The 25,672-nt window shown below is 38.1% G+C and overlaps 1 protein-coding gene across 3 annotated transcripts in view; it reads right to left on the reverse strand.

The window, feature by feature from the left end:
* ramp1 (receptor activity modifying protein 1) overlaps positions 1 to 25,672 on the reverse strand; it is a 79,517-nt gene that overhangs the window by 31,753 nt on the left and 22,092 nt on the right. For 2 of the 3 annotated variants that reach the window (XM_052148681.1, XM_052148680.1), the window contains exons 2-3: positions 23,728 to 23,863; positions 3,553 to 3,849 (exon numbers count right to left, since the gene is read on the reverse strand). In XM_052148681.1, coding sequence (XP_052004641.1) covers positions 3,594 to 3,849; positions 23,728 to 23,863 — 392 coding nt within the window. In that variant the 3' untranslated portion in view covers positions 3,553 to 3,593. Of the gene's footprint in view, positions 1 to 2,302; positions 3,850 to 23,727; positions 23,864 to 25,672 lie in introns of those variants that run through there. The other variant, XM_052148679.1, reaches the window with a different exon arrangement.

Genomic DNA, 25,672 nt, shown 5'->3' on the forward strand with positions numbered 1-25,672 from the left:
ACGCATTTGAAATGATTATTCCCCCTCAATCTAGGTGATTAGAATAATTGCTTGTTATTAAAGTGATACATGTAGCTATGACTGCATCAACTGCAGTCATGCATTTCTCTCTGGAATGTTGACGCTTGAAGTTTAAGTGCCAGAATCCATATGTGCTGTCAGCATTAAATGGTAATTATCTGGGTGGCAGTAAGGGAATTCTGCGATAAGGAAATATTGAAAATGGCCTACCCATGTAATGTTGAATACGGCAAAGATTTACTCAATATCCTGCACTTTGATTGTGATCAATAAACTAGTCTATGAGGCCGGTGAGCCATGTATTTGAAATACTATATTGATTCCATATATAGATTATTACATTAATGTTGCTCAAGAGAGTTGAACTAACCTGATATTGTGTCAACAAATCAATTGTTTAATCTGAAAAAGTGAGAGATCTGTGTAAATGTTATGAACAGACCAAAGACCATTCATAATGTAAAAAAACCTGCTTGTTTTGTACAGTCTATCAAAGTCTGTCTGGTAGATTTACGTCAGATGAACACAGATGTGAATATTAAGGTGTCTGAAGTTTGTGACGCTACCGCATAGCTCCCCAGTGTAATGCCCATATTTATGGTTTATAGTTGGATTTAAAGGTTCACTCAGTAAGATTTTAGTTAGCTCTAACCCATCCCATTGGTCCCAGTGGTACTTGTGCTTTTGGACTCTGTAGTGACACCTGTCTTTCTGGAAGTTTGTTTATGTGCTGTACACCAAAGATGTTTGTTTTTCTTATGTTTAGTTATTATTAGTCTGTTTATTAGTCTATGTCATACTACACACATCCCTATAACAGACATTCTTGGATTTAATCTTTAAAAAAAATGTGTATATTTTGCACGCAGGACTGCAGCCGTGACTCGCGAGCTCTCTGCCGACTGAACACCTCTGTGCACTCCCGCTTGGCATCTGATAATGTGCGTTTATCTGTGGCGCGACATGAGAGCTGCATGTAGTAGTGGTTTGTTTCATGACTCCAGCAGGGACCTGAACCTGAACCTGAACATTTGAATATTTTATCTTTCCACTTGCACTCATTCTGTTCAGATTGTCTGGTTGATCTCACACCTGTTTATCAATACCATACCATCACTCCGGACTGTACTGTTGACTTGGGCTCCGTTGTTATTTGTAGTACTTACAGTATATTGTGTTTGTTGTTTTATTATTTGGTTTGCTTGTGTTGTGTACATGTACTTTTATGTTTGAGCACTGGCTGAAAGCACGATATGCAAAAAAAAATGCTAATGGTAAATGGTCTGCAGTTTATAGCGCCTTTTGAACCTTAACGGTATTCAAAGTGCTTTACACTGTGACACATTCACAGTGAATGCAAGGTGCTTGCCTGCCATTGGGAGCAACTTGGGGTTCAGTGTCTTGCCCAAGGACACTTCGGCATGTGGAGTAGTGTGGGCCGAGATTCGAATCCTGCGATTAGTGGCCAACCCGCTCTACCAACTGAGCCACAGCCGCCCCTAATCATGTCTGTATGTGTAAAACTTATTTCATTTGCAAAAATTTACTGATTGCACCTTGAAGGATATATACTATTACAATGTATGAATAATAATACAGTTTATAACAATGGTTATATTACAAATAATCATATTTTACAATGGATTGCACGTATTAACATTATTTTATACAATAGTTACTATGAAATAACAAAAATCTATTTTGGTTAATGTTATATTTCTACATACAATGCATTTTTTTTTTTTTATTAAAAGACGTAGCTATACATTTATGATAGTTAATTAAGAAGAAACAATTAAAGTATTTTGATAATTAACATTAACCAAGATTACTAAATGCTGTAAAAATCATTGTTCATTGTTAGTTCATGGTACATATTGCAGTAATGTAAACAGAACCTTATTGTAAAGATTATTTCAAATCTGTAGTTGATAATAAGTTGATAATTCATCAAAATCATATGATTGATGTAGTCATCTTTGTGGTTTTTAAAACAGACCTAAAACTTATAAAGTACTTATTTTTGAATGGAGCTAGGTAAATTGTTTTACTAACACAGTCCTGTATGTTTGTGTTAAAAAGTTGTCAGCTCATTGGTGATGCAGAGGTTATTTAGATTAATTTCTTATTTATCTGTCTCTGTTGTTAAAAATTAAGTTCAGTGTAAAAAGAGCATAAAACAAGAATCCACTGGCATCATTCTAACAAAAAATACAGATACTGTAATTTCAACTTTTAAGTATTAAACAGAGGCTGAGTGATCATGCTCAAACTGGCCTGCTATAATTTAGCTCCTAGAGAGTCCTAGAGAGGCTATACCTCTGGTGAGTCATAACCACATCCTTGTGTCTATTTGTTTTTTTGCCTGGTAGCAGTGTGCTGGGCTCCAAAGCAAACCCCATAATGAGAGGAAATGTCTGGAATAAAAGAGTTGAGGGCAAATTACTTTATTTTAACTGCAGCAAAAATCAGAAGCTTTGAAGTTCAGATGATATTAGAGAGATCTGTTTTCTCTTAGCCATAATAAGCCACAGGCAGGTAAAATCCACAGGCTTTTAAACCACTCACTGTGAGTGCTAAACTCCAGTGTTACAGATGTTTCCAGAAGTGTTTATCTGAAAAAGCTATTAGCAAAACAGCATGAATGCAGACATCCTTTTATTGCTAATATGATGAATAATCCTATGACAAATGCTGCAAGCACCTTAGCCGACAGGTTGGTCTCCAATTAAATACAATTATTTTCCCTTGACATGTTGACCTGAAGTGAGACCATGAGCCGAATAACATCAAATAAATGCATTATCTCAGTTCACAGCTTCAAATAGTATCAGATCAGTATCAGCCTCTCTCAGTACAACAGACTATAGTTCTGTTCCAAAACCTGGTGAGCTGCCTTGCTGTGTCTTACTCTCTAAGGCAGGGTTTCCCAACACATTAAGGGATTGCCGTTTCTATGAAGGACACATGTACAGCTCACTAGGTGTTGGAGAGCAGTGATTTTAGATGGAGGTGCATTTTCGCAAATATCTAGAAGATTTTTCGATTTAGGAGTCTGTTCAAACAACACATTAATACAATGTTATTTCATTAGGCCTACTATTTTTAATACATTAAAAAAAATGTGGGATCGTCAGTGTTATAAACGTCATTGGTTTTTACCTTTTTATTGTTATTTTTTTCAGTCAGGATAATAATTCTACTTATGACTGCTGCTTTCAGCATTTGGCACAAAGCACAAATGTTTTTATGAGTGTCAAATGTATTGAAGTTGACGGGTGAAAAAAAAAGATACAGTCCAGTGTTCACAAGACACTTACATCCAGATGTAGATAAGTTTTATCGATGATATGCTGGCATGTCAAAAACTATACCAAAAGGTAACCGTGTCCAAAGTTTTTGTCTCTACTGTTTGCCAATAACAGTAAAAATGTTCTCTATTGGAAAGTGTTTTGATTGTTCCATATCCAACCACCTGATTACAAAGTCTTGAGAAAGAAAAGTGTTTTTTAGTGTTCAATAGTAAGTCACCTGGTCTTGTTCTGGACTTGTATTTGGTTAACTGCCATAGCCTACAAGATACCCTCACTGCGTTTACTCCTCCACACCACTAGAGCAGTCATGAGTAGTGTAACCAGAATAGGCACCACGATAAAAGGCCCAAGGATCCGATTTGGCGGGTCGTGAAGCAGCCGTCCTGACAATGAGCAGTCGTGGAAGTAGTGCCTGTGCACCCTGATGAAGAATTCGTCCACCAGACTGTTGGGCCAGAAACAGTTCATCTTCAGAGCCACTAGGAACGTGCAGTTGGTCAGTTCTCCATAGGACCTATAGGAGAGAAAATTTACAAAATTCAGATTGTTTCATAATGATTAGGTAACAACAGGGTAATAAAGGTAACAATAAGGTAAAAAACAAAAACAAATCGCATCTAAAACAGAAATATATGGTATGTTCACTACCTTTAACTGTTGAGGGCGCTGCCATATTAGTTCTTAATAAATGGCATCACGACTGTCAAGTCAAAGCTTTCATACAATTCAGTTCAGAGTCGTGAGCGCTTCCTAGTCTCATAATTACTTTGATTCCAACATGATGTAAATGCACCATAAGGCCATGACTGTGTCTTGTTTGGAAGGACACATTCTCCTGAGGTCGCATTTGTCAGCCGTATACGTCATCGAGGCTGGCTCGTTTCAGAAAAGAGAATAGGACACTTTGAATGCAACCTTCTTTCACGGGAATTCGGAGGATGCATGAGGTGTATCCTTCATGGGCACTCATAACCCACAATACTTTGCTTCAATGGAAATGTCTAAATCAAATAATGCCAATTTGCCCATAAATGTGATGTTCAAATGCAAGGAATGTTAATTCCCAAGTTGAAGTACCACAGTAGATGGGTGCAGAGTATATAATATGTATAATTATATTAATATATAATTAAAATAAAGTATTAGACTTAAAGTACACCTGTAAAATCTATTTTCTTTTCTCTCTCCATCATTATATCTCTCCTAAAATGTACCAAATACATTCCCTTCTAAAGGGACTCTGTTCCCTTCTCACTCAAAGTGCTCCCGCTTGTTAAAGAGTGGCGTTCTATCATAGCAACCATGTTACGTTACATTTCCGTTTGTCCTACGATGTCCGTCTCATTTAAATGAGGCTTGTTTAAGAGAAATTTTTTTACAAAAAGAACAATAAAGAATGAAATTGTGGACTCTAAACTGAAAAAGCATTTCACGTGTGCTATCTCTTTGCTCTCAACAAGTGAGTTCACATGAATCTCTCTGTTGCTGTTCCTAATCATCCAAAAAATGCAGATTTGCTCATTTGTGTGAGAGAGATGGCGTGCGTGATGGCAACCATGTGCACGCATGTTTAGACCGACAGACTCTCTTTATTTAGCTTGAATTATTCTCTCAGTGGCCCCTAATGGAGTGAAATCAGCCGAATGATAATGATGATGATGATGATGAAGCTGTCCATTCCACTGAAGGAGCTCAAGGAGAGACTGTTCTACAGATGAGCTCTTAATAGGCCCCTCTGTGAGTGTATGACCCCGACCCCCCTCCTCTGAGCTGTCTATTTATAAACCCAGTCAGCCAGGGTTAGCTGGGTCAGGTGGGATGCCTGGCATAGCCAGTATGGACTTTTAATCAAGTGCTCTCTTCCGGGCCTGTTTTAGGGGCTCGAGCAGGCTGCACAACCCCCTCCCCTCATAATTCACCCCAAGAGATAAAGATGGCTCGCAGAATGGAAGCTCAAACACTCGGGCAGTGCAGCAAGCACGTCTCATCTTCCAAGAGAGGCATGCGTGACACAAATGGGTGTCTAGGTCACCCTGTGTGCACAGCTGGGGTGGAGAGGGGTTAAAGGAAGTGTGCCTGGTTAAAGAAAATAGGAAGAAACCAGCCAAGAATGACTGCAACTGCAAATTCAAGAGAGGGGTTTTAAGGATTGAATTGATGTGGTGTGCTTATGAGAACACTTCCTGGGTTAGTGGACATCAAATGGGAATAGAAATTTAAGTACTGTGCTGTAATGCACATTTACTTCATTGCAATATATCATGTTGTTTATACTTTTTAATTATTTGTTTATTTTTATCATTTATAAAATACCCTTTTCCATAGTTGTAGTCAATTTTGTATTAAAATAATATTTATATTAGGTTAGAGCCTCACCTTAAAGCTTAAAGTAATATTCAGGGTTCAATATAAGTTAAGCTCAATTGTCATTTGAGGCATAATATTGATTACCACAAAAATGTATTCAGGCTCTTCCCTCCTTTTCTTAAAAAAAAAAGCAAAAATCTGGGTTACAGTGAGGCACTTTCAATGGAAGTGAATGAGGGCTAATTTACAAACGTTAAAATACTAACTTTTTCAAAAGTATAGGCTCAAGACATGAACAATATGCATGTACAGATCGTACAATTGCTTACTAACATTTTCTGTTTAAAGTTATAGACAATTTTACAACTTTGATCACCATTGCATGATGTTGACTAATGTCAACAAACCCTAAAACCTTAAAATTACTGTAAAAATGTCAATTTAAACAAATTTACAGCTGAAATAATACATGACTTTTACAGAGGAATTAATGTAGAATTTTTTTAATTATTAGCTTCACATTTCTGCCTTTAAACCCTCCACAAATTGGCCCCATTCACATCACTGAAGAAGTGCCTCACTGTAACCTCGATTTGTACTTTTTTTTAAAGAAGGACGGGTCTAAATACATTTTTGAGGTAATCAACATTATGCCACAAATGCTGTCGATTGAAATTAACTTGTATTGAACACGGAATATTCTTCAAAAAAGCACCCACATGTGTCCTTAAAAGTAGTCCATGCGACTCATGCATCATTTTCTTCTGAAGTCGTATGATCACTTTATGATAAACAGACTCTTAAATTTGTCTTGTATAAAATCATTGATCATCGGTACATCAGCATGTAATATAAGAACCAATGATGATTTGAACTTATTTAATGACTTTTAGTCTGTTCATCATATAAAGAGATCACATTCCTTCAGAATACTTGGAATATTACATATGGGTTGCAAGGACTACTTTTATTACATTGTTGGGTGTTTATTTAAGTCACTTTCAGCTTTCACTATTTTTCTTCTAAATATCCTTGCTAAAATTGCTATCCTTCTAAATTGCCTTGCCTTGAATTAAAATGAGTTACAAAAACAGGCATGTAAATGGTGGGAGTGAGGCAGTTTTACTGGAATTAAAGTTCTGCTTCCGTTGAACCCTGCCTGTTAATGGACTGACCTTGAGCTCAAACCCCTGACTGTCTCTGTCTGTCTGTGTATTTATAGCATGTAATGTGTTCATGTTAAAGACTAAAATATACTAAAGACCATTCCTCTGTATCTGAACAATGGACCGTTATATACTATTCTATTGATTAGTGCATGCAAGGCAGCATTGATATCCCTCACAAATTCTATTTTAGTGGTGCTTGCTAAGGCAATTATTATTACATGCTCATACTTAGGATAAATGATTTGAACCAAGTAATTAAACCTAACTCTTAAGTTTTTCAACATTGCACGCAACTTGGCCTGCACGCTTTGTGCCTTGTACGTAAATGACACCTCAAATCATGCAGCTTGTTGAGAGAGGTGTGCTTTTCAACCCCTCACTGTTTACATTGGTATAAAGATTGCCATTCGAAATCTAACCAACAGTAATGTCATTGTGATATTAGTATAATGAGTTGTGATTGCTGTTCTTTCATGCATTTATTCACAGTACATACAAAATTGTGATTGGCCTTTCTTACATCTATTTATCCAACTACACTTGCTTTTTTGTGCTCAAATTCTTTAAACATTTCACAGAAAACTGAGTGTCGTGATAATGGCAAAGTTTAAGATTTGATTTTGAAGATGATTTTGTGTTCATTGTTGTTTGATTGCAAGGAAACTTTTATTGAGCTTTTTTTTAAAGCACAAAATACACAAATGCATAAGTAAATGTGACTTATTGTTGCAGTTTTAATGGGTCACAGTAGGCAAAGGACAACAGGTCTTGTTTAAAAACCATTGAAAAGGGCAAAAGATGATGTACCAACTTTGCAAATGGCAAAGTCCCATGGTGACATTTTCTAGGGACACTTATGAGGCCACCAGCATGGATGGAGGAATATACTGTAAGACATCTAATAATATCATATCTTCTCTAGGTGGATCCTGGCCTGCTATATGAACCCATTTGCATAAGGTTGTGACATTTACAGTATTCTACACTGGACATCTACAATGATGTTTAGCTGGTCTAAAATTAGTTACAATCTTTCAGTTTCTGCTTTGCTAAAGAGACAAACAAGTGTTTGTTTTAACGTGTTTCTCTGTAAATTTTTAGCTTCTCCACTGAACCATATAGAGTGTTGGGGAAGAGCTGTCAGGTGTATCATCATCACAAGAACAGATACAGCTGTGACAATATTCAGAATGAGTTGAATTTGGATGTTTAATCATAGGAGCCATGGGAACTGCATTATTGCCCTGTCAAGACCTATTATCGTGCACTTAAAAAGTAAATACAGATGAGACAAAACTGCTGGAGAATTAACGTGTATTCACAGTCTTTTTTGCACTAGAAACCGCCTATCAGTCTAAAATGGGAGAATCCATTAACTGTTGGTTCTTTTCTCCAATGGCCATGTGGTGGGAAAGTCTCCTTCCAGCTTTCAGTCTTGTAAGACACCAGATTGAATTTCAAAATGGTTTAACACCACTAAATATAACTTGTGGGAGAGGACAGAGACAGCCAGGGACAAACATAAACACAGAGAGACCATGACTACGGCACCCTGTGCCTGCTCCTGCTGTGTTTCTTGTGTGACTTGCAATGGTTTCTCTTTTAGACAAGATATGATTTCATAAATACCTAATGAATAAAGGTTGGGTACTCATGGCAGCAGATAGCAAGCTGATGGCCATTTCATTGCAAATCAAAAGTTACGCTTTAAAGCTGAAGTGTGTCATATATGTACCACTAGCACACCGAATGGAATTTGAAAAAATAAAGCCCATAGTTTTCAAACAATAAGATATTCCCACCCCAACTCACGCTGTTGGTTACAGTAAGTCAGTGTTGTTGTGTCAGGCCGGACAGGTGGAATAAAACGAACAGCAGACTTTTATAGCACCACAAAGACGGTGTTAACTTTTTTGAGAAAATCAGCCTACAGTACAAATATCTTACGTCTTACTAGTCTCAACCTAGTCTCATAGAATGAACGTTACTATAATTACAATTATTATTATGCAAACGTTTCATCGCAGTTTCTTTTTGAATGAACACTAGAGGTGCTATGACAACTGTGCATTTCATTCACTACAATGGCTGATTATGACTTTATAAACATATTTTTTATATTATAACTCACACTGCTATGTTATAATATTTGAAAAAAATGTATTTGATATTTGCATCATTTGAAAAACATTAAATGTTATTTATTCCAATGTAATTATCTTCCGCTGTAGCTCACCTGATAATATTCACCTTTAAAACCTTGTCTGGTTATGACATTATTTCACTCACTTTTGGCATTCCCCACTGGACATTTAACTGGGAAACTGCAGCCAAACGTGTAATAAGGCACATAAATTCACCATGGTCATGTAATGTTCATGAGACCAGGCTGTTAACTTATACAGTACTTGTCTCTGCATATTAAGCTGGGATAAGGGAACATATTTTAACTGGAAAAATGTCAGTAATATCATACATTTGCAATAATTATCCACTTATAAGTTAGTCAAGGCTGTGCAATGAAATAAAAAAAAATGTAACCATAATTTAGCTTTTTTAATGAGCATTTTCCACCCACTCTGTGCCCTACAATTAAACAGGCACATTTGTATTGTTGCTGTGCCTAAGACTTATGTAAATGCCCTCTTTAAAAGTGAAATGAGTAGCAGCACTTTAAAAAAATTTTTAGGATATTTAAACACACAGATTTGTTGGGAGGTCCAGTATAATTGGAGCTAGGAATGTGTACATGGACAAAGTGGTGATAGTTAATGGATCAAACTTTGCTGGCTTTGTACCCACAACCATTCATTCAACTGAGGACTTAAACCACTAGGGTACATCACAAGACATATTTTGTATTATTTTGAAGAGAGAGGCTTATCTTTAGTGTTCTTCCTCAAGAAACAGCCTATTGTGTCTATTCTGGTACAGGGGGTTAGACATACTGTCATGCTCAAATAAAAATGCCACATTTCTCATCATTAAAAGAAGCTACATGAGAGGACAGATTTTGAATATCATTGTTTTGGTTTTTTTTATCTCTAAAAAACTGAGGAGCTGTTTTGTGCATAACAACAGTGATCCAGATGATGATGCAATATTGGTGATCTAGAAAAGACATTCAAACATTTAACATGTGTCTATCTCTCTTTCATCTATAAGTAAAACTGCAGCAGTTAAACCAACAATTGATCTCTGTCCCCGGGATTCTGAAAGGGCTGTGAATTACTGAAACATACTGTAAATGTCTCTCTCTCTCTCTCTCTCTCTCTCTCTCTCTCTCTCTCTCTCTCACAGAGTCATTAAGGGTCATCAGACAATAAACGGCTGACAATGGGGTTAAATGCTTTCAAGTGTGGTCACATTCCAAAGAGCTACTGGAAACAATTCCACAAGCACCTGAGCTATAACTATAATTTCAGAGGTGTGCATGCTTTTGGAAATGTGCACCTTGGGATCAGAACCTGAAGCCTGGTTCTAAGGACCAGTTATTAAAGGGATGTTCTGAGTTCAAAACAATTTAAGCTCTATCATCAGCATCTGTGGCTCGCTGTTGATTACCACAGATAATGATTTTGACATGTCCCTCAGTTTATAGAAGCAAACCAAACAAACATGCATGTTAAAGTAAATTTCTCACAATGGAAGTCAATGGGACAAGGTATTCTGGAGGGTTGAAACAAGAAAAATGCAGCATATTAATCCTTCCAAACTTCATAATTTCAGATCATCTTATGTACATTATATACTGTATGTAATTCCTGAAGTGGGTGTAAACACTCCCTCTCTGGTATCCTTGCACATGTGAGTTTTAGAGGATTTACCAGCTTTATATGATCATGACAGGAGTTTGGAAGATCACATACAAACATAATCACAAAGGAAGTTGGCATGTTTCTGAGAGTTCTGGTAATCTAGGATTGGCCACGTTATGCAGACTCACCAACAAGCACCATCTCCAATCAGACATTTTTGTACCGAGCTCACTCATGCCCATATGCCCAACAACAGTTACTGCTTTGTCCACTTAGGAGCAGTGTTTCACATTTCTATAAGCACAGACCGATTTCAGCTAAAGAAAAGTGAACCAGCTGTTTCCGTATTTTACTGTGAGATCAGTCTGATACGGTATGATTTCGCACAGACAACGCATTAGCATATCGCACTATCACACTAGCCTCATGTCAACAGGTTTAATGTTTTAAGTTGTGTGGTTATGCTCAGTGTTGTGCCCTAACCCTAACCCTAACTTCCATTGTAAGAGCATTAAAGTAAATTCGGATTTAGCTTGCTCTCTCATCCCAAATACAGGTTTTACTCACTACTGGGAAGTTTCAGAGCACATACCATAAAATTAGAAAACAGATGGATTTTTTGTACATAACAGTTAATTACATGTCGCAATAATGTACTTTTAAAAAAGAAAAGGGGGCATCCATCAACTGAGGGCACTTGCAGATTAGACAGCTCTGTTGATTATAATGGGAAGAACTTGTTAGTATCATTGCTTGTGAGACAGGTCAAAGTGATGAGATTGTGAACTACAAGGTCAAATATGTTCTGGTCAGTGGCAACTGCTTTAAGATTACACAGAAAGGACTGCTTCCCTGGAAATTTCTGTTGCAACAATGAGCTTAAAATATGTACACATAATCTTTATAAAGATCACTCTTTGTGCATTTCAATCTTTTATAAAATAAAATTGTCACCATCACCATTACATTTTTTAAGGCATGCAATCCAATTTTTTCTATATGAATATGTCCATAGAAGTCAGAGGATCATGACCCAGAGTGCTATTGAAGCCATTCTTAAGTCTTGGGCAGATACCTATACCTGTACCATTCAAATTAATGGCACAAAATAGGAATCTTCATAGGACAAGAGGCTCTAAAAATGCACTTTGTGTCCCACCTGGACGCTGTGCTTCTCTGGGAGTCTATGGGATGGCTAATACGGAAGTAAACATAAAAGAGTTCTGCGTAAAGATGTTACGGACATGCTTATTAATATTAAGCCCTTACCCAAACCCCTTATCTAAACTTAACCAACCAGTAGAGTGTGTAAACATGATAGTAAACATAATAACTGATAGTAAACATATATATATATATATATATATATATATATATATATATGTATATATATATATATTGTTATAGTTAAAACACTTAATTTCATGTTATGATGGTGTGTGAACCAGCAATCCCTGCTTTCCTGTCAATCTTCTCGATATCGTTTTTTTTTCCCCATCAACAAAACGGTCACTTGTCTAGATTTCTCTCCTTTAGCGAGTCTCTAACTTTTCATCTTCTCAAAAATGCAAGTATGTGACTGGTCCATCTCCATGCGGTCTCATCAGAGATAGGACAACAGGTCACAGAGGGCCCAAAGAGTCAGAACTGATCAACACCAGATGGTGCACACAGAAATGAAGGGGACTATGAGTGCGGAGACCTGAGCTGGAGTTACAGGACCTCAGAGGTATTATTGGCACGAGGAGGACAACCTCCCTCATGGAACAGATTTCTAAAGAGGCCAAAGGGGGCACTGCACCTGGTGGATGGAAATATTTCACAATATTTTCTGCCATATACTGTGTGCACTGCACTCACATGGCCTGAAAATATGTCCCAGAGTGACACTAATTTATCTGGATCAATAACCGGTTAAGCCACTTTGGAATGTCTGCAAAATTATATGCCGCTTTTGAAATGTATTCTAACAAAATTGTGTAAAATAAAGAAAATTACAAAACATGTCAAATGAATAGTTCTTCCAAAAATTTCATTTCTGTCATTATTTACTCACCCTCATATCATTCCAAAATGTACTCTTCCATGAATTTTCTAAGAATGTCTTGGACATCCTATTACTCAAGGACATGAATGAAGACTTTTGACAAATTACCAAAAAAAGCACCATGAAAGTATCATAAAAGTGGAATCATACAATACATTTGTGTGAGGAACAGACTGATAATAAAGTTGTTATTATATCATTTTAAATGAGAAGCCATCAGGAAATTACAGTTTTATTAGCTGAATTATTACACCCTTCAAAGCATTTTTGAACACATTTGTCTTGTCTGTGTGTCTTGGATTTGGAGCGTCAATAAGATACATCAAACCTTATAAAATGTCAATGAAACATGATGCCTAAATTAAATCTGATTAAATAACAGGCAAATGTTAAAGATTCAGACAAGACAAGTGTTGGTTAAAAACTTCTGTGTAATTTAATGCATGTAATTAACTTTTCCAAATGTTTCCAAATGCCCTTTTGCACATTGTTTTCTTAACTAACCAGATACTAACCAGATGCCAAAATAGTATTGACAGATATTACTACCAATATACACTAAACTTATTGGCTCAAGACGCATTGTCCCAGGTCAATAATTCAAAATGCCTTTAGTTCTTTCGTGTCACGTGACAACTGGCGTAGCCTCACATGGGTCTGGGTGGGCCAGTGCTACCCACTGGAATTCAGACCCACCCAATCAGTTTCTCATTCTCTCCTTTTTTCCTGCCCCTAAAGCACTTGTTCCTCCACGGATACGTCACTTCCTGTTCCTGTTGCTGTTGGCACCTAGCTTGAGTCTGTGTTTGTAGCCTACAAGCTTTTTTTTATCTGTTTTCAGCTTTTAATGTTTAATCTCTGCCATTTTTCAAAGCACATTTGTTTTATTTCCCCGCATTATTCTCTTATTCTCTCGCAATTCAACTGCTTGCATCCACTTTCTATTTTTATCATAATTAAACTGTGTGCATTTTACCATGCGCACCAATTTTCTCCTCTGTGTTACACAGATTATTGCATTGATCTCAAAGCACCGCTTATCAAGAACAACCATAACGACAAACAATTGTGTGAGAGATTCAGATCGATCTCAAACCATTTCCACTCTGGGACAACCAACAACAACAAACAATTCCAGTAAGTCATGGCATCCGCTCATGTTATTGCTTCCTGCATTACATGTTTACTATAGCTTCTTCCATCAGCAGTGAGGGATTAACATGTGATAAATGTAAGGAATTAGTCAGGCTGAAGGAGAAGATTAATGAGTCCCTCTAGGAAAGGTGCCACTCTCCTCTCTAGTAATTTGGCTCAAAGACTTAATAGTGATAGTATTTGACTAACTGGGGCCCAGGTCAGGAAGCAGACAAACTTGCTAATCCGAATGTCTGCTAGCTGCCTTTAGACATCACACAGGTTGCATAAACTACAACCAGAGTTGGGAGTGTTACTTTTGAAATGTATTACACAAAAGATTACAAAATACATGCTGTAAAAATTTATAAATTGTAACGTATTTAGTTATATTACTCATGGGCAGTAACGTATTCTAAATACTTTGGATTTCTTCTTCTGCACTGGTAGATTTATTCACGTGTTTTGACTATAAAAACTCTGCCAGTACAGTAAGACAAAATGCACATGTTAAATATGCATTCTCTGAAAAACCTAAAATGTGTTATGCAGTGTTGTTTCTAAAACAAGGTCAATCAATTTGATCTTTTTTTAAGGATTTTTTAGATATTTTTACATGAAAACAATATAAAAATTTTTGTTAACTACATACAAAGCTTTGAATGGTCTTGCTCCGCAGTACTTAAGTGACCTTCTATCATGCTATATTCCATCATGTTCATTACGAACACAAAATTCTTGCCTGTTTATAGTTCCTAGAATATCATAATCCACAAAAGGAGGTAGTTCCTTTTCCTATTTGGCTCCTAAACTATGGAATGGTCTCGCTAACACTGTTCAGGATGCAGACACACTCCCTCAGTTTAAGTCTAGACTAAAGACTCATCTATTTAGCCAGGCATACACCTAATTTAGCCATCAACTCACAATTAGGCTGCTTTAGTTAGGTCTGCCAGAACCAGAAACATTTATCATGATCTATATCTCTGCAAAACATTTTATGGCATCTAAGCAAATATTATTCCATTTGTATCCCTGTCTCAACCTGGGGATTCCTATCCCGAGGTCACCAGAACTGGCCAGATCCAGCTCTGTTCCTGCTTGGTATTGGATTTCACTACTACGTGTCTCTGAATGCAGCCAGTGCCAGCCAGACATCACTTCAGTTTATTACGATGGACTTCAGAGGATGAACTGATGCAAACTACAACAATAAGACATAGGATGCTTCATATGCCACTGCCTGAACTTGGGACTAAGAATAGACCTCACCGAAATGACCGGCCGGTTGACTTCACTCATCTCTTCCTGCATCATCTTGGTCTAATGACGTACTGCACAAAAGCCTTCATCAGCCAACTAACAAAGGATGATGCCTCTATGCAAACTTCTGCAGTTAATCCAGAATGGACTTCAAAGTCATAAATCTTACAGTTCATACAAAAGTGTATTTAAACACTGGCCCTTTACACTTGCTTAGTTCACTAATTTTAAACTATGACCTGCACTGCACATAACCAAGTAATATTGGCATTATATTCATGCTGTTAGCCAGAGGGGAACTGGCCTCCACAGTGAGCCTTGTTTCTCCCAAGGTTATTTTTCTCCATTAACCAACATCTTATGGAGTTCCTTGACACAGTCACCTTCAGCTTGCTCACTGGGGTTCGAAATACAGTTATTATTTAATTATTTATTTTTATACACTATTTACAATTTCACAATGATGATTCTAAGACTTTATAGATATTACGGTAATGCATGAAAGCGCAGCGTAGTTCTAGCGGGAAGACTAGCAGCTGTACATCATCACATCATTAGCTGGGTAATTCCTAGCCAATCGCATGTAAGCCATTGCTTTATAAGTCTGCTCACAATCGATCATATTGCTGTTTCAGTGTGCTAACACGGCAAATAGACCAGTTCCAAACTCTCCAGGCCACTGGAGAACTAGTGCACAGAACATCTCTGGAAGCCTGCATTCCCTTTCCAACGACGTCATCACTTCATCTCAACTTCTGCCATCAAACAAACCCATGGGGAGTAAACAACCAGCAAACCTTATCTTCACCCATATCTCATTCATTTAGGAGATCTCTCTCAAACGGATTGCACGACCTGGCGTGGAAGGAACGCGCTCCATGCCAAGTCCGTCAAAATCATCGGCTCAGGCAGCAGCTGGTTTCCATCAGAAAAGAGCTAAGTCATTTTCATATCCATCAAATGCATTCAGATTTAGTCATGGGTCTAGGCCTTCTGTTGCCATGCTGCCAGTTCATTATAAAGTGGCAATGCTGTCTGTTCATCATAATGCATCCGCATCAATATCAAAAGCCAGTATTTCATGTCAACCACATATTCACTCTCATAGTAATGGCAGGCAATTGCGCAATCTCATGAGGGCAACTCGGTCAAGGTTCATTCACATGCCATTCACCATGCGCATGCCCGATTAAGATAATAATTCAGGCATATCATCATGTACAGTCAGTGTTTATTGTACGGTATCCCATTACTCCATTCAGTAAGATATCCCCGTTTTGCTGGTCGCCTTCGCCCAAATCACGTAATGGGTGCTTTCCAATACAATTTATCATCCCTATGCCCTACTTACTAGGAAAGACCAAGCCCATGATGTGGGCATTCCGAGGGAGCATGGCATCACAGTTTAACCCGTCGATGTGCCCTTTCAGTACAAACCATGAAAATGACATACCTGAACTTAAATGGTTGTATTTACTGGAGCCTTTGGAGTATGGACACAGTTGACATAATTTGAAAGAACACACTTTGGGCTTTATTTCCCAAGTTTCAGAATTAATATATGTTGTTATTTTTTAAAGTTGGAGAACTATGAATTTATAGTAATGGAAATATTTTGTGCTGAACATGTTTTTTTATAAACAAATTGCTGTTTCTGGAGGATTGCTATCATGCAACAGAGATCGGATATCAACGTTGAACCCTCAGACCTTTGAAAAGATGTACAATTGGTTCACAATAATTACATATATAGATGGTAAATTATATATTAAATTTAAGCAGTGACGTCACTCCCGAGTGTGAACAAATGCATATCAACAGGTTAATATAGCTTTCACCAAAGTCTTGTGTAAGGGTCCTTGGTGAAATAAACTACTTATTTCGTTCGGCACAACATTTCGAGTGATGTTCACCGAGCGCCTCCAAGGGCGCATTAATGCCGATCCATAAACGCAGCATTTTCTTACTCTATACGTACTTCCACGTTCTCATCGCAAACACGACAACACACCTCTGACACCCGGGATCTTCAAGCACTCGGGGCTTTATCCATGTTCCAAATTTCAAAGCCCAGTGTCTAACAGTCATGTCAGCCCAACTACATTACTTTTAAGCATCAAAGCATCTCGATATGAGCCGTTCCCTTTTAATGCGCACTGTCAGGGACGTTACATTTTAGTAGCAGGTAAGTAGGTCTGTCAATCACTGGATAAATCTTGTGCCGAGTCAAGCTCATTAATATAATCTGTTACCTTTAAAGGAGACCTAATAAGTCCCAGACGTCTCCAGAATGCGTCTGTAAAGTCTCAGCTCAAAATATCCCATGGATCATTTACTATACCATGTTATAAATTTATCTTTAGGGTGGAATCAAAACATGCTGATTTTGTGCATGTCTCTTTAAATGAAAATGAGCTGCCGCTCCTCACCCCCTTTCCGGAAGAGGGCCGTGCCTTTTCAGCCCCCGCTTAAGACACTACAGCAGCAACAAATCAGAACCAATATGATTGACAGCGTAAATACTGGAGTTCAGCCATATACGTATGAATATATATGTATATACAGTCTCCACGAATGCATTCAGAGACAATGGTAACTTTATCGCATTAGCCGTGGAATCAGCTATCAAGCACATTCGGAAAGGAGATTTGCTAATATTCACAAAATATAAAGCGCGATCCTTGCATATTCGGGACGTAAAGCTGGGACTCGAACAGTTGGTACTGATCCATGCTTGATAATCACATTTTGAAGATCCAGATTTATATTGACACACATTCACAAAGCAGTTTGGTGTAAAATGATTTGCACAAACATACACCCATTTTGTATGTTTTGGGGCACATTTCCTTCAAAAACAAAACTGTCCACTGCGGCTCTGATGCTGGGAGTACATGAGACTCCCATGTTCACTTTTACAGTTAACAACAAAACTCTTACGAAGCGTAGACATGATACTTCTCACTCTATTTGCTCCAGCTCGAGGAAGAAAAAAGAAAAAAGAAAAGGGGGCCACATCTCTCGCATTTCTAGGCATCATGCTCCATTCTCTAAACATGCAAGCTTCCTGCCTAAAGAAACACGACAGGATCAGGTCTATTTACACGTCGTTCTCTGGTCAGTCTGGGCCTCATAAGCAATCTCCAGCCCCTACCAGGCCACCTCAATTTTGCCATGCTTATCATTCCTCAAAGCCACTTCTTCGTTTCCCTCCTCCCCACACTAGCTCATTCCGTAGACAACCTCTTCTACCTATCAATCGATGATGGCTGCCGCGAATCTCCGGATGACATGTGCCTATTCATGGACGCGGCTCTCTCCACAGGACTCAGGGGTTACTTTCTAGGATCATGGTTCACAGGAAAATGGACAGAATTATACTTTTTCAATATAGCTTCCTACGCTCCATCAGCAAGCTACATCAACAAGAGAAGTTTAAAAGAGGCCTTTATTATTCAACACCCACCGTCACGGCCAGCGTCATATGGGTTTCCTTCAGACACGCAAACACATCGTAGTTATGCGACAATTCCGCAGTCGTCACTATAAATCAATAAAGCCTTGTCCCCCTCGAACCATCATGTTCATTATGAGACGTCTGACATGGCAGAGCATTTTCTGCAACTTCATTATCCCAGCCAGACACATCCCTGGGTTTTCAATGTAATCTCTGTCTCCCTCCCTCGTTTCGCAGGAGTTCCACAGACCAGCCTGGCACCCTTCGAGGTATCCTCAAATGTCTTTCAGCAAAGGGACTGCACGCAACTTCGCCATTATCGTATGGCTTTACGCACGTCGCCCACCTTTCAGCAAAGATACCCAAACAATTCTTCTCTCGTCTGAGGGTTTTCATATGAAATGTCTTTCAACGAAGGGACTGCACGCAACGTCGCCATTACCGTATGGCTTTACGCACGTTGTCCACCTTCGGCAAAGATACCTCAAACACCTCTTCCCTCGTCGGAGGGTTTTCATATCAAATGTCGTCTTTCAACAAATATACTGCACAGCAACACCAGCCTAACGTAGGGCCGCATATCACGCTGCTCGCCCCAAAAAAAAATTCAAAAAAACTTTCCTATTGCAAAGGCTTCACGCAACCATACCAGAGATATCGCAAATTTCATGTCAATTCTGATGCTCACATCTCTTATTTTCTCCTTCTCCAGAATGAACGCCTAACACAAGACCTGGTTCATACCAAACTGGATCATCTCTTTTGGGGTTAGTATACTACTTTCTTTCTTTTTAGGGGTAGACTCCTCGCCCCTACCTCCTATCTCCGACAGGACATGACGGTTCCGGGTACAACTCCCTCTGACCGCCGGATGGGGTCTACGCCAAAGAGAGAGACATTACTTTCTGTTTTACATTTATCAAATAAATGGCTTCTTAAACTTCACTCAAGCCTGCGTGTCTTCCCGATAGAAATGGAAGCGCAGCGTAGTTCTAGCGGGAAGACTATCAGCTGTACATTATCACATCATTAGCTGGGTAATTCCTAGCCAATCGCATTGCTGTTTCAGTGTGCTAACACGGCAACCTCCATCACCCTACCACCACCAGTTGAGCCCTGTCCCGCACGGGGGTTAGGCTCCTCGCCCCTGCCTCCTATCTCCAAAAAACAAAAAACACAAATTATATTTCTTTAAAATATATTAAACAAAAAATCTTTCTCTTAGACAGCAATCAGGAGATATCTCAACAATGTCTCAAACTACGCTTATATTTCTGGGATACCCATCTGTAATCAAAAGTCAGAGATCTTCAATAAGAACAAAAACATTTCTCATCGAATTCTTCCAAGACCAAATTTATAATTCTATACTCTGTTAAACCAACTAATTAATGTCTGTTTGTGTTATTTAAATGCCCAGCTCACCCCAGAAAATAAATTGCTCTTTATAGTTTTTGTTTGATAGGCAATAGCACTTATTATGTGCAGAAGCACAAAATTAAATGCCAGAGGTCAAGGTCATCGCAGTTTTTAACTACCAACCATTAAACACAGCTAGCAGAATCTATGACTCATTGGTTAAAGGGAATTGCACAAAGCAACCAAACCAGCCAGGCTTTTAATAAAGGTGACATAATCAGGCAACAAGGCATTATGAATAATAATTTTGTGTCAGAAATAATGCCACAATTTAACAACAACTGGAGGATTAATTTGCACTGCTGAACACAATCCTGGATGTCTATAACAAATTACAACATTGAGTCAACATCATTTCCCTATAATAATCTCTCCAACTGAGTGGTTCATTCCTCATCGACATGCTAAAAAACTGTTAGATCCTTTAAAAAACCTCTATGAAGTTGTGTCTCTAAATGTATCCCCTTTAACACACAGCTGCTACAGCCATTAAAGCAGAACTTTTTAACAATTTCACCGCTTTAATCAAACTTCAAGACAGATACTGTCAGTCTTCAAATCACCCGCTGTGAGCAATGTTTGTGTTATTATGTGTTATTATGAAATTGTATGACTTTTTATGTTTTATTCACTTAGTATCACTTTGTAGTATCACTTTTATCTACTTATGAACATTAAAATGATTATAATAAGTAATATTTACAGTAGAGTATGAGTGTATATATATATATATATATATATATATATATATATATATATATATATATATATATATAAATAAATACCACAGTTAGTCATTGTTTACATCTGTGAGTTTCCACATCAGATACATACTGTTTAAAATGCAGGAGGACATCGCTATTTCTATAGTGAATGACATTTGCGCACTGGCTACCCCGAAATAGAGAGGAATACCTGCTTGGACATCTATATTCAACTGAGAAAGCTGACCTTCAGAAAGCTGTAAGCATCTCTGATTGGGTATGGCAACAGGTGATCACACACGCTCATATATCTCTCTCTCTCTCGCTCTCTCTCTCTCTCTCTCTCTCTCTCTCTCACACACACACACACACGCACACATCCATCCGTCTATCCTTGTTTATCCAATGACTTGTTAGAAACAGCACAAGCCGTGATACGGAGCAAGAGTGCGATATGGCCCTACATCAGCACTGCTGTAATTACCTATGGCACTCGGCCTCCGGCCTTGTGCCTGCGGCCGAATCAGAGCAGTGCTGATGTAGGGCCATATCGCACTCTTGCTTGTGTGATATTGCTTAAATTATTTATTTATATTATTATTATTATTATTATTATTATTATTATATATATATATATATATATATATATATATATATACATACACATACATATATACATTTTTTTTGTATTTTTTTTTTTAAATGTTATTATTATAATTTATTGACTAGGGTAGAACAACAAGTTTCATAGAATTCCCTTCAATAATTTCCAGTACTGTAGTGCACTGTCAGCAATTCGCACCTTGGCAAGAACCACTATAGAATGATACGGGTTGAGTCACAGGGGACAAACAATGTCTGAAGGGTTGATGACAAGGACATGCAGACCTTGCTGGCCCTGATCCGACAGCTTAGACACAGTGTCACTATTCTTGACAGTCTGTTTCTCAGAGCTATAGAGCACAACAGCTTTAGTCAGAGTGAAGAAGTTTAGTTTGAGGCCAGTTGTCATGGGCACAACAGTAAAGGCAAGACAGTTTTTCTTGTTAACCTGAGAAAATGAAAGTTCTTCCATATCATGTTTTCCTGGACACCACAAATAACCTCCTCCATTATGTCACAGACAGCTGGGCATATGGAAGCATTCCCAGGAACGGTGCATGCCTGGAGCTGTGCCACATGGTGCACTTAATCCCTCTGAAATACTTGATAAGATGGGAACCTCCGTCTTCTCTCTTACCGAGAAAACTCTGCCCTTCACGTACCTTGCCATGAAGTGTTCAAGTATACATGCATTCTGTGTCAGCAGAAAGGTGGTATTACACTGGAAAATGTTGTTAAATGAGCACTGAACCAAAGTGACTATGATGCGAAATGTGTAGGGGAAGTAGAAAGATTGGCTTGGAACATTTATAGTCCATTTCGGGGACACTACAAATTGGCTTTTAATGTGGCAAAAAACTTGAGGTGCTGTGGTGCATGAAGAAATGATTTCAGAACATATGTTCTGAAATAATTTCTTCATGCACCACAGCACCTCAAATTATCGTCTAAGCATTTGTTTCCCACAGCTATGCATGGGTATTATGCATTTATATAATTATTATAATCAGAACTTATTTATTATATGAGTAGATGAAGTAACATTATTGATTAATGCACACCAGAGGTGGTAATGTGTCCACGATGTAAGTGGAGTGACCGTTAAACCTTGGGTGTGAGTTAATTGTCAATAATTCACTGTTCCTTCATAAATTATTTTGCTTTAGCCACAGTTACAACATCTTAACTGTGTGAAAAGTGCTACACAAATAAATAAAAACTGAAGTGTACATATTTTTATCTCAAGTAAGTTTACCTTTTTCAAGTTTTCATCCCTAAAACACCCTTGTGAGTAGAGCTACATCCTTACAGCACTAATCAAATAATCACACTGTCACACTTTGTAACAATTTGGAAAGAACATAGTAAACTCATATGGACAGCCTGGTCTCATGAAATTTACATGAATATGACAACGTTTTTGCTATTTAAAATGTGCGTGCTGTATATCACATATGGCTGCAGGTTTCCAGTGAACTGTCCAGTGGGGGACGCCAAAAGCCAGTGAAATTGTGTTGTATTCAGATTCAGGTTTTAAGGTGAATTTTAGATAATATTTTTTTAAAACATACCACCCTAACCTAACATTTTCACCTGAACCTAACCAATAGTGTTTTAAAATATAAATGAGATGTTTATAAAAGACATCCTTACCAAATCAACGCCTAAGCTTAACCATTAGTATTTTAACATGCAGAAGCAATATGAAAAAGAGCATCTTCTGAAGCAACCACGTAATTTCGTTCCGCTCCTATGGCTCTATATGTCACGTGTCCGCTTCAGTTTATGGCTAGACTTGAACCATGGTGCTCCGACTCTAAGGCCAACGCCTTTCCAGGTGAGCTACCGAACAAGCTAATATTTATATGTAATATATGAATATACACTAATATATAGTGTATATATATGTAGGTGAGTCTGTAATACAAGCACAAAAATATATAGTTTTTCAAAAGATGTGTTTTGAGTAAAAATGTGTGGAAATCACAAAATCAGGGCTGGACTGGTAATCTGGCATACTGGGCATTTTCCCGGTGGGCCGACACACTTTGGGGCAGATCAGGGGTGGACTTGCTATTGGGAGAACCGAGCGGGCCATTGGGAAGGTCGCGAAACGGGCCGAATGGGCCGGGATAAGCCACTGCGTTATGCAGAACAGACCACAAAACGCTGCCATGATATGCAGAAAAGGACAGCGAAAATAGCAAGGTCTGAGTAATAGAGAGAGTAATAAGTATTTAGAAACTCATAATCAGCCATTAAAGTCATGATTTGAGTGAAAGTGAATAAAACACACAGTTGTAGTGCCTCCAGTATTAATTTCTCCTGGAAACTGCAGGGAATTGTACCTGAAGACACGTTTAACAAGTTTTGCAAATACAGTCTATGGTCATGTTTTCACTATGAGATCAGGTGGATATGGACTGCAATGTGTTCAGCAAACCTAAAGCTACTCTCTTGCTGTAAAGTAAAAAGAAAAAGACAAAAATCTGTCAACCAATCATAATCAAAGTGACATATTTCACACTCACTCTACTGTGTCCTCCCAGCTGCACCACTGATGCTGATCGAGAACCTCCATATCCAGCTTGAACTTGGCCAGGCAGAATCCCTCAATGGCATATTCATAGTGGCTGCTGCATGCCGCTGTTATCACTGACAGATTCACTGTAAGAGAGGAACAATTGGATGAAAGTTCACAAATCATTCCTTTATACTGCACAAAGTAAAATTGTATGCTGTAAATTATGTTGTTGAGATCAATGCAAATGGTGGCATAAATTGTGGTGCCTATAAATGGAGAGCAAAGGTAAAGGTTGTGTTTAAGGCTCCTACATCTCCTACAAAGATCACACTAATTTCACATGTCTACTCCAGTTTCAGAAAGATCACAACAATGTCTCAAACTGTGCTCAGATTTGCCAAGATACCAAAGAATGCAATCAAATGTCAGATTTCAATGAGAATATTGCATATTTTCAATACTCAAAATTCTAATCCAGTTTTTCCAAGACCAGGATTATCTGGGCTATGTGTGTAGTGTGATAAGTATGAACACAACTTTTGTTTGTTTTTGGTTTGTTATATTTTGTGGTCAGTCAACAGCATGGCAAAGGCACCATCAATAGAGCTTATCTTGTTTGAACCTGGAGCATTCCTTTAAAATCGAACACCGCTAAAGATTACCAGCAATCATGCTGTAAATAATTAGTCGATTATTTCATTTTGAATTAAACAATCCTCTGCTACAAATCAACTAACATTATAAGAGTGTCTGTTAGCAGGAGTCTGGAAATAAATGTGCAGAATAATGGAAAAAACTTGAGAAATAATGATTTAGGAGAGATGTAATTGGTTTAATGTGCAGTTCTTGGACAAATAATTGCCTATTAAACAGACTGGCCATTGTCTGATTGTGCTTTCCTTTTATGTCCTCTGCTCTATCCCTCATATTTTTTTTTAATAAAATTTCAATACAGAACGCCAATACTGGTGTGGAACTTGCCCTCAGTGCTGTAAAGAAAAGTGACATCAGCATGAGAGATGGGCTCACAGTCAGAGCTGCACAGTCAGGCACTCCCCTCACCTCATTGTTAGTCAACAACGCTCATCACATCAATATGTGATAGGTGAGCCTCCCTCAAGAAAGGAAGATAGGGAAAGAAGCAAGCCAGAGGAATGTGTGTGTGTGCATGTGCGTGTGTGATCTAGTACAGAAAAATAAAATAAAATGAATGCATACAGGATTCCTTTCCAAATTTGGAACCAATACTAAAGGATCTAATGGGAATTCTAAGAGAATCAAATAAGATCCTTTTGAAAAACTGAATAATTATTTAGAGTCAGAAATGTCTTGTGCCCACAACCAAGTCATCTTCTACCGCATTCCTGCAGTGATGAATAAAGTGATTCTGATTCAGAATAAATAAATCGGAAAAAGAAACTGCACAACCTATGGCAACACAACTACCTGGAAAATAAAACTACCTGGAAAGAAACATTTGCATGCATTCTGTTGCTTCTCAAACAGAACTCAACTGCTACAGGCAAAGTCCTGCCACATTTAGAAAGCTTGCATCAATAAATGTTACATGACAGTGGTGTTGTAAACTGTTTGGCTTTTGGGCATTAACACCAGCCTGATGATACAGTGAACCTAATACTACAGTTCCTTCTTTAAAGCATCTCAATGACTCACTGGATTTCACAATGAGTGCAATGTCAGCATTGATCCCTCTATAGAGATAAATGTGTCTGCAGTTTCAGTATTCTTCAAGAGATAATGTTTGTGAATAGGAGCCATTGAAGTTCATATTTCCCCGTCTGTCGCTCACTTCGATGTTGTGTTGAAGAAGCGACACTATGGGTCTCTCTCTATTTGCGTCGAATATACTTCTGATCTATGAAAAAAGGCCTATGAGAAGTTGGCGGACAGAATTTGCATGTCCTGCCCCCGGATATACGGGTATAAAGGTG

The sequence above is a fragment of the Xyrauchen texanus genome, chromosome 18, assembly GCF_025860055.1.
Source record: "Xyrauchen texanus isolate HMW12.3.18 chromosome 18, RBS_HiC_50CHRs, whole genome shotgun sequence".
Lineage (NCBI taxonomy): Eukaryota > Metazoa > Chordata > Actinopteri > Cypriniformes > Catostomidae > Xyrauchen > Xyrauchen texanus.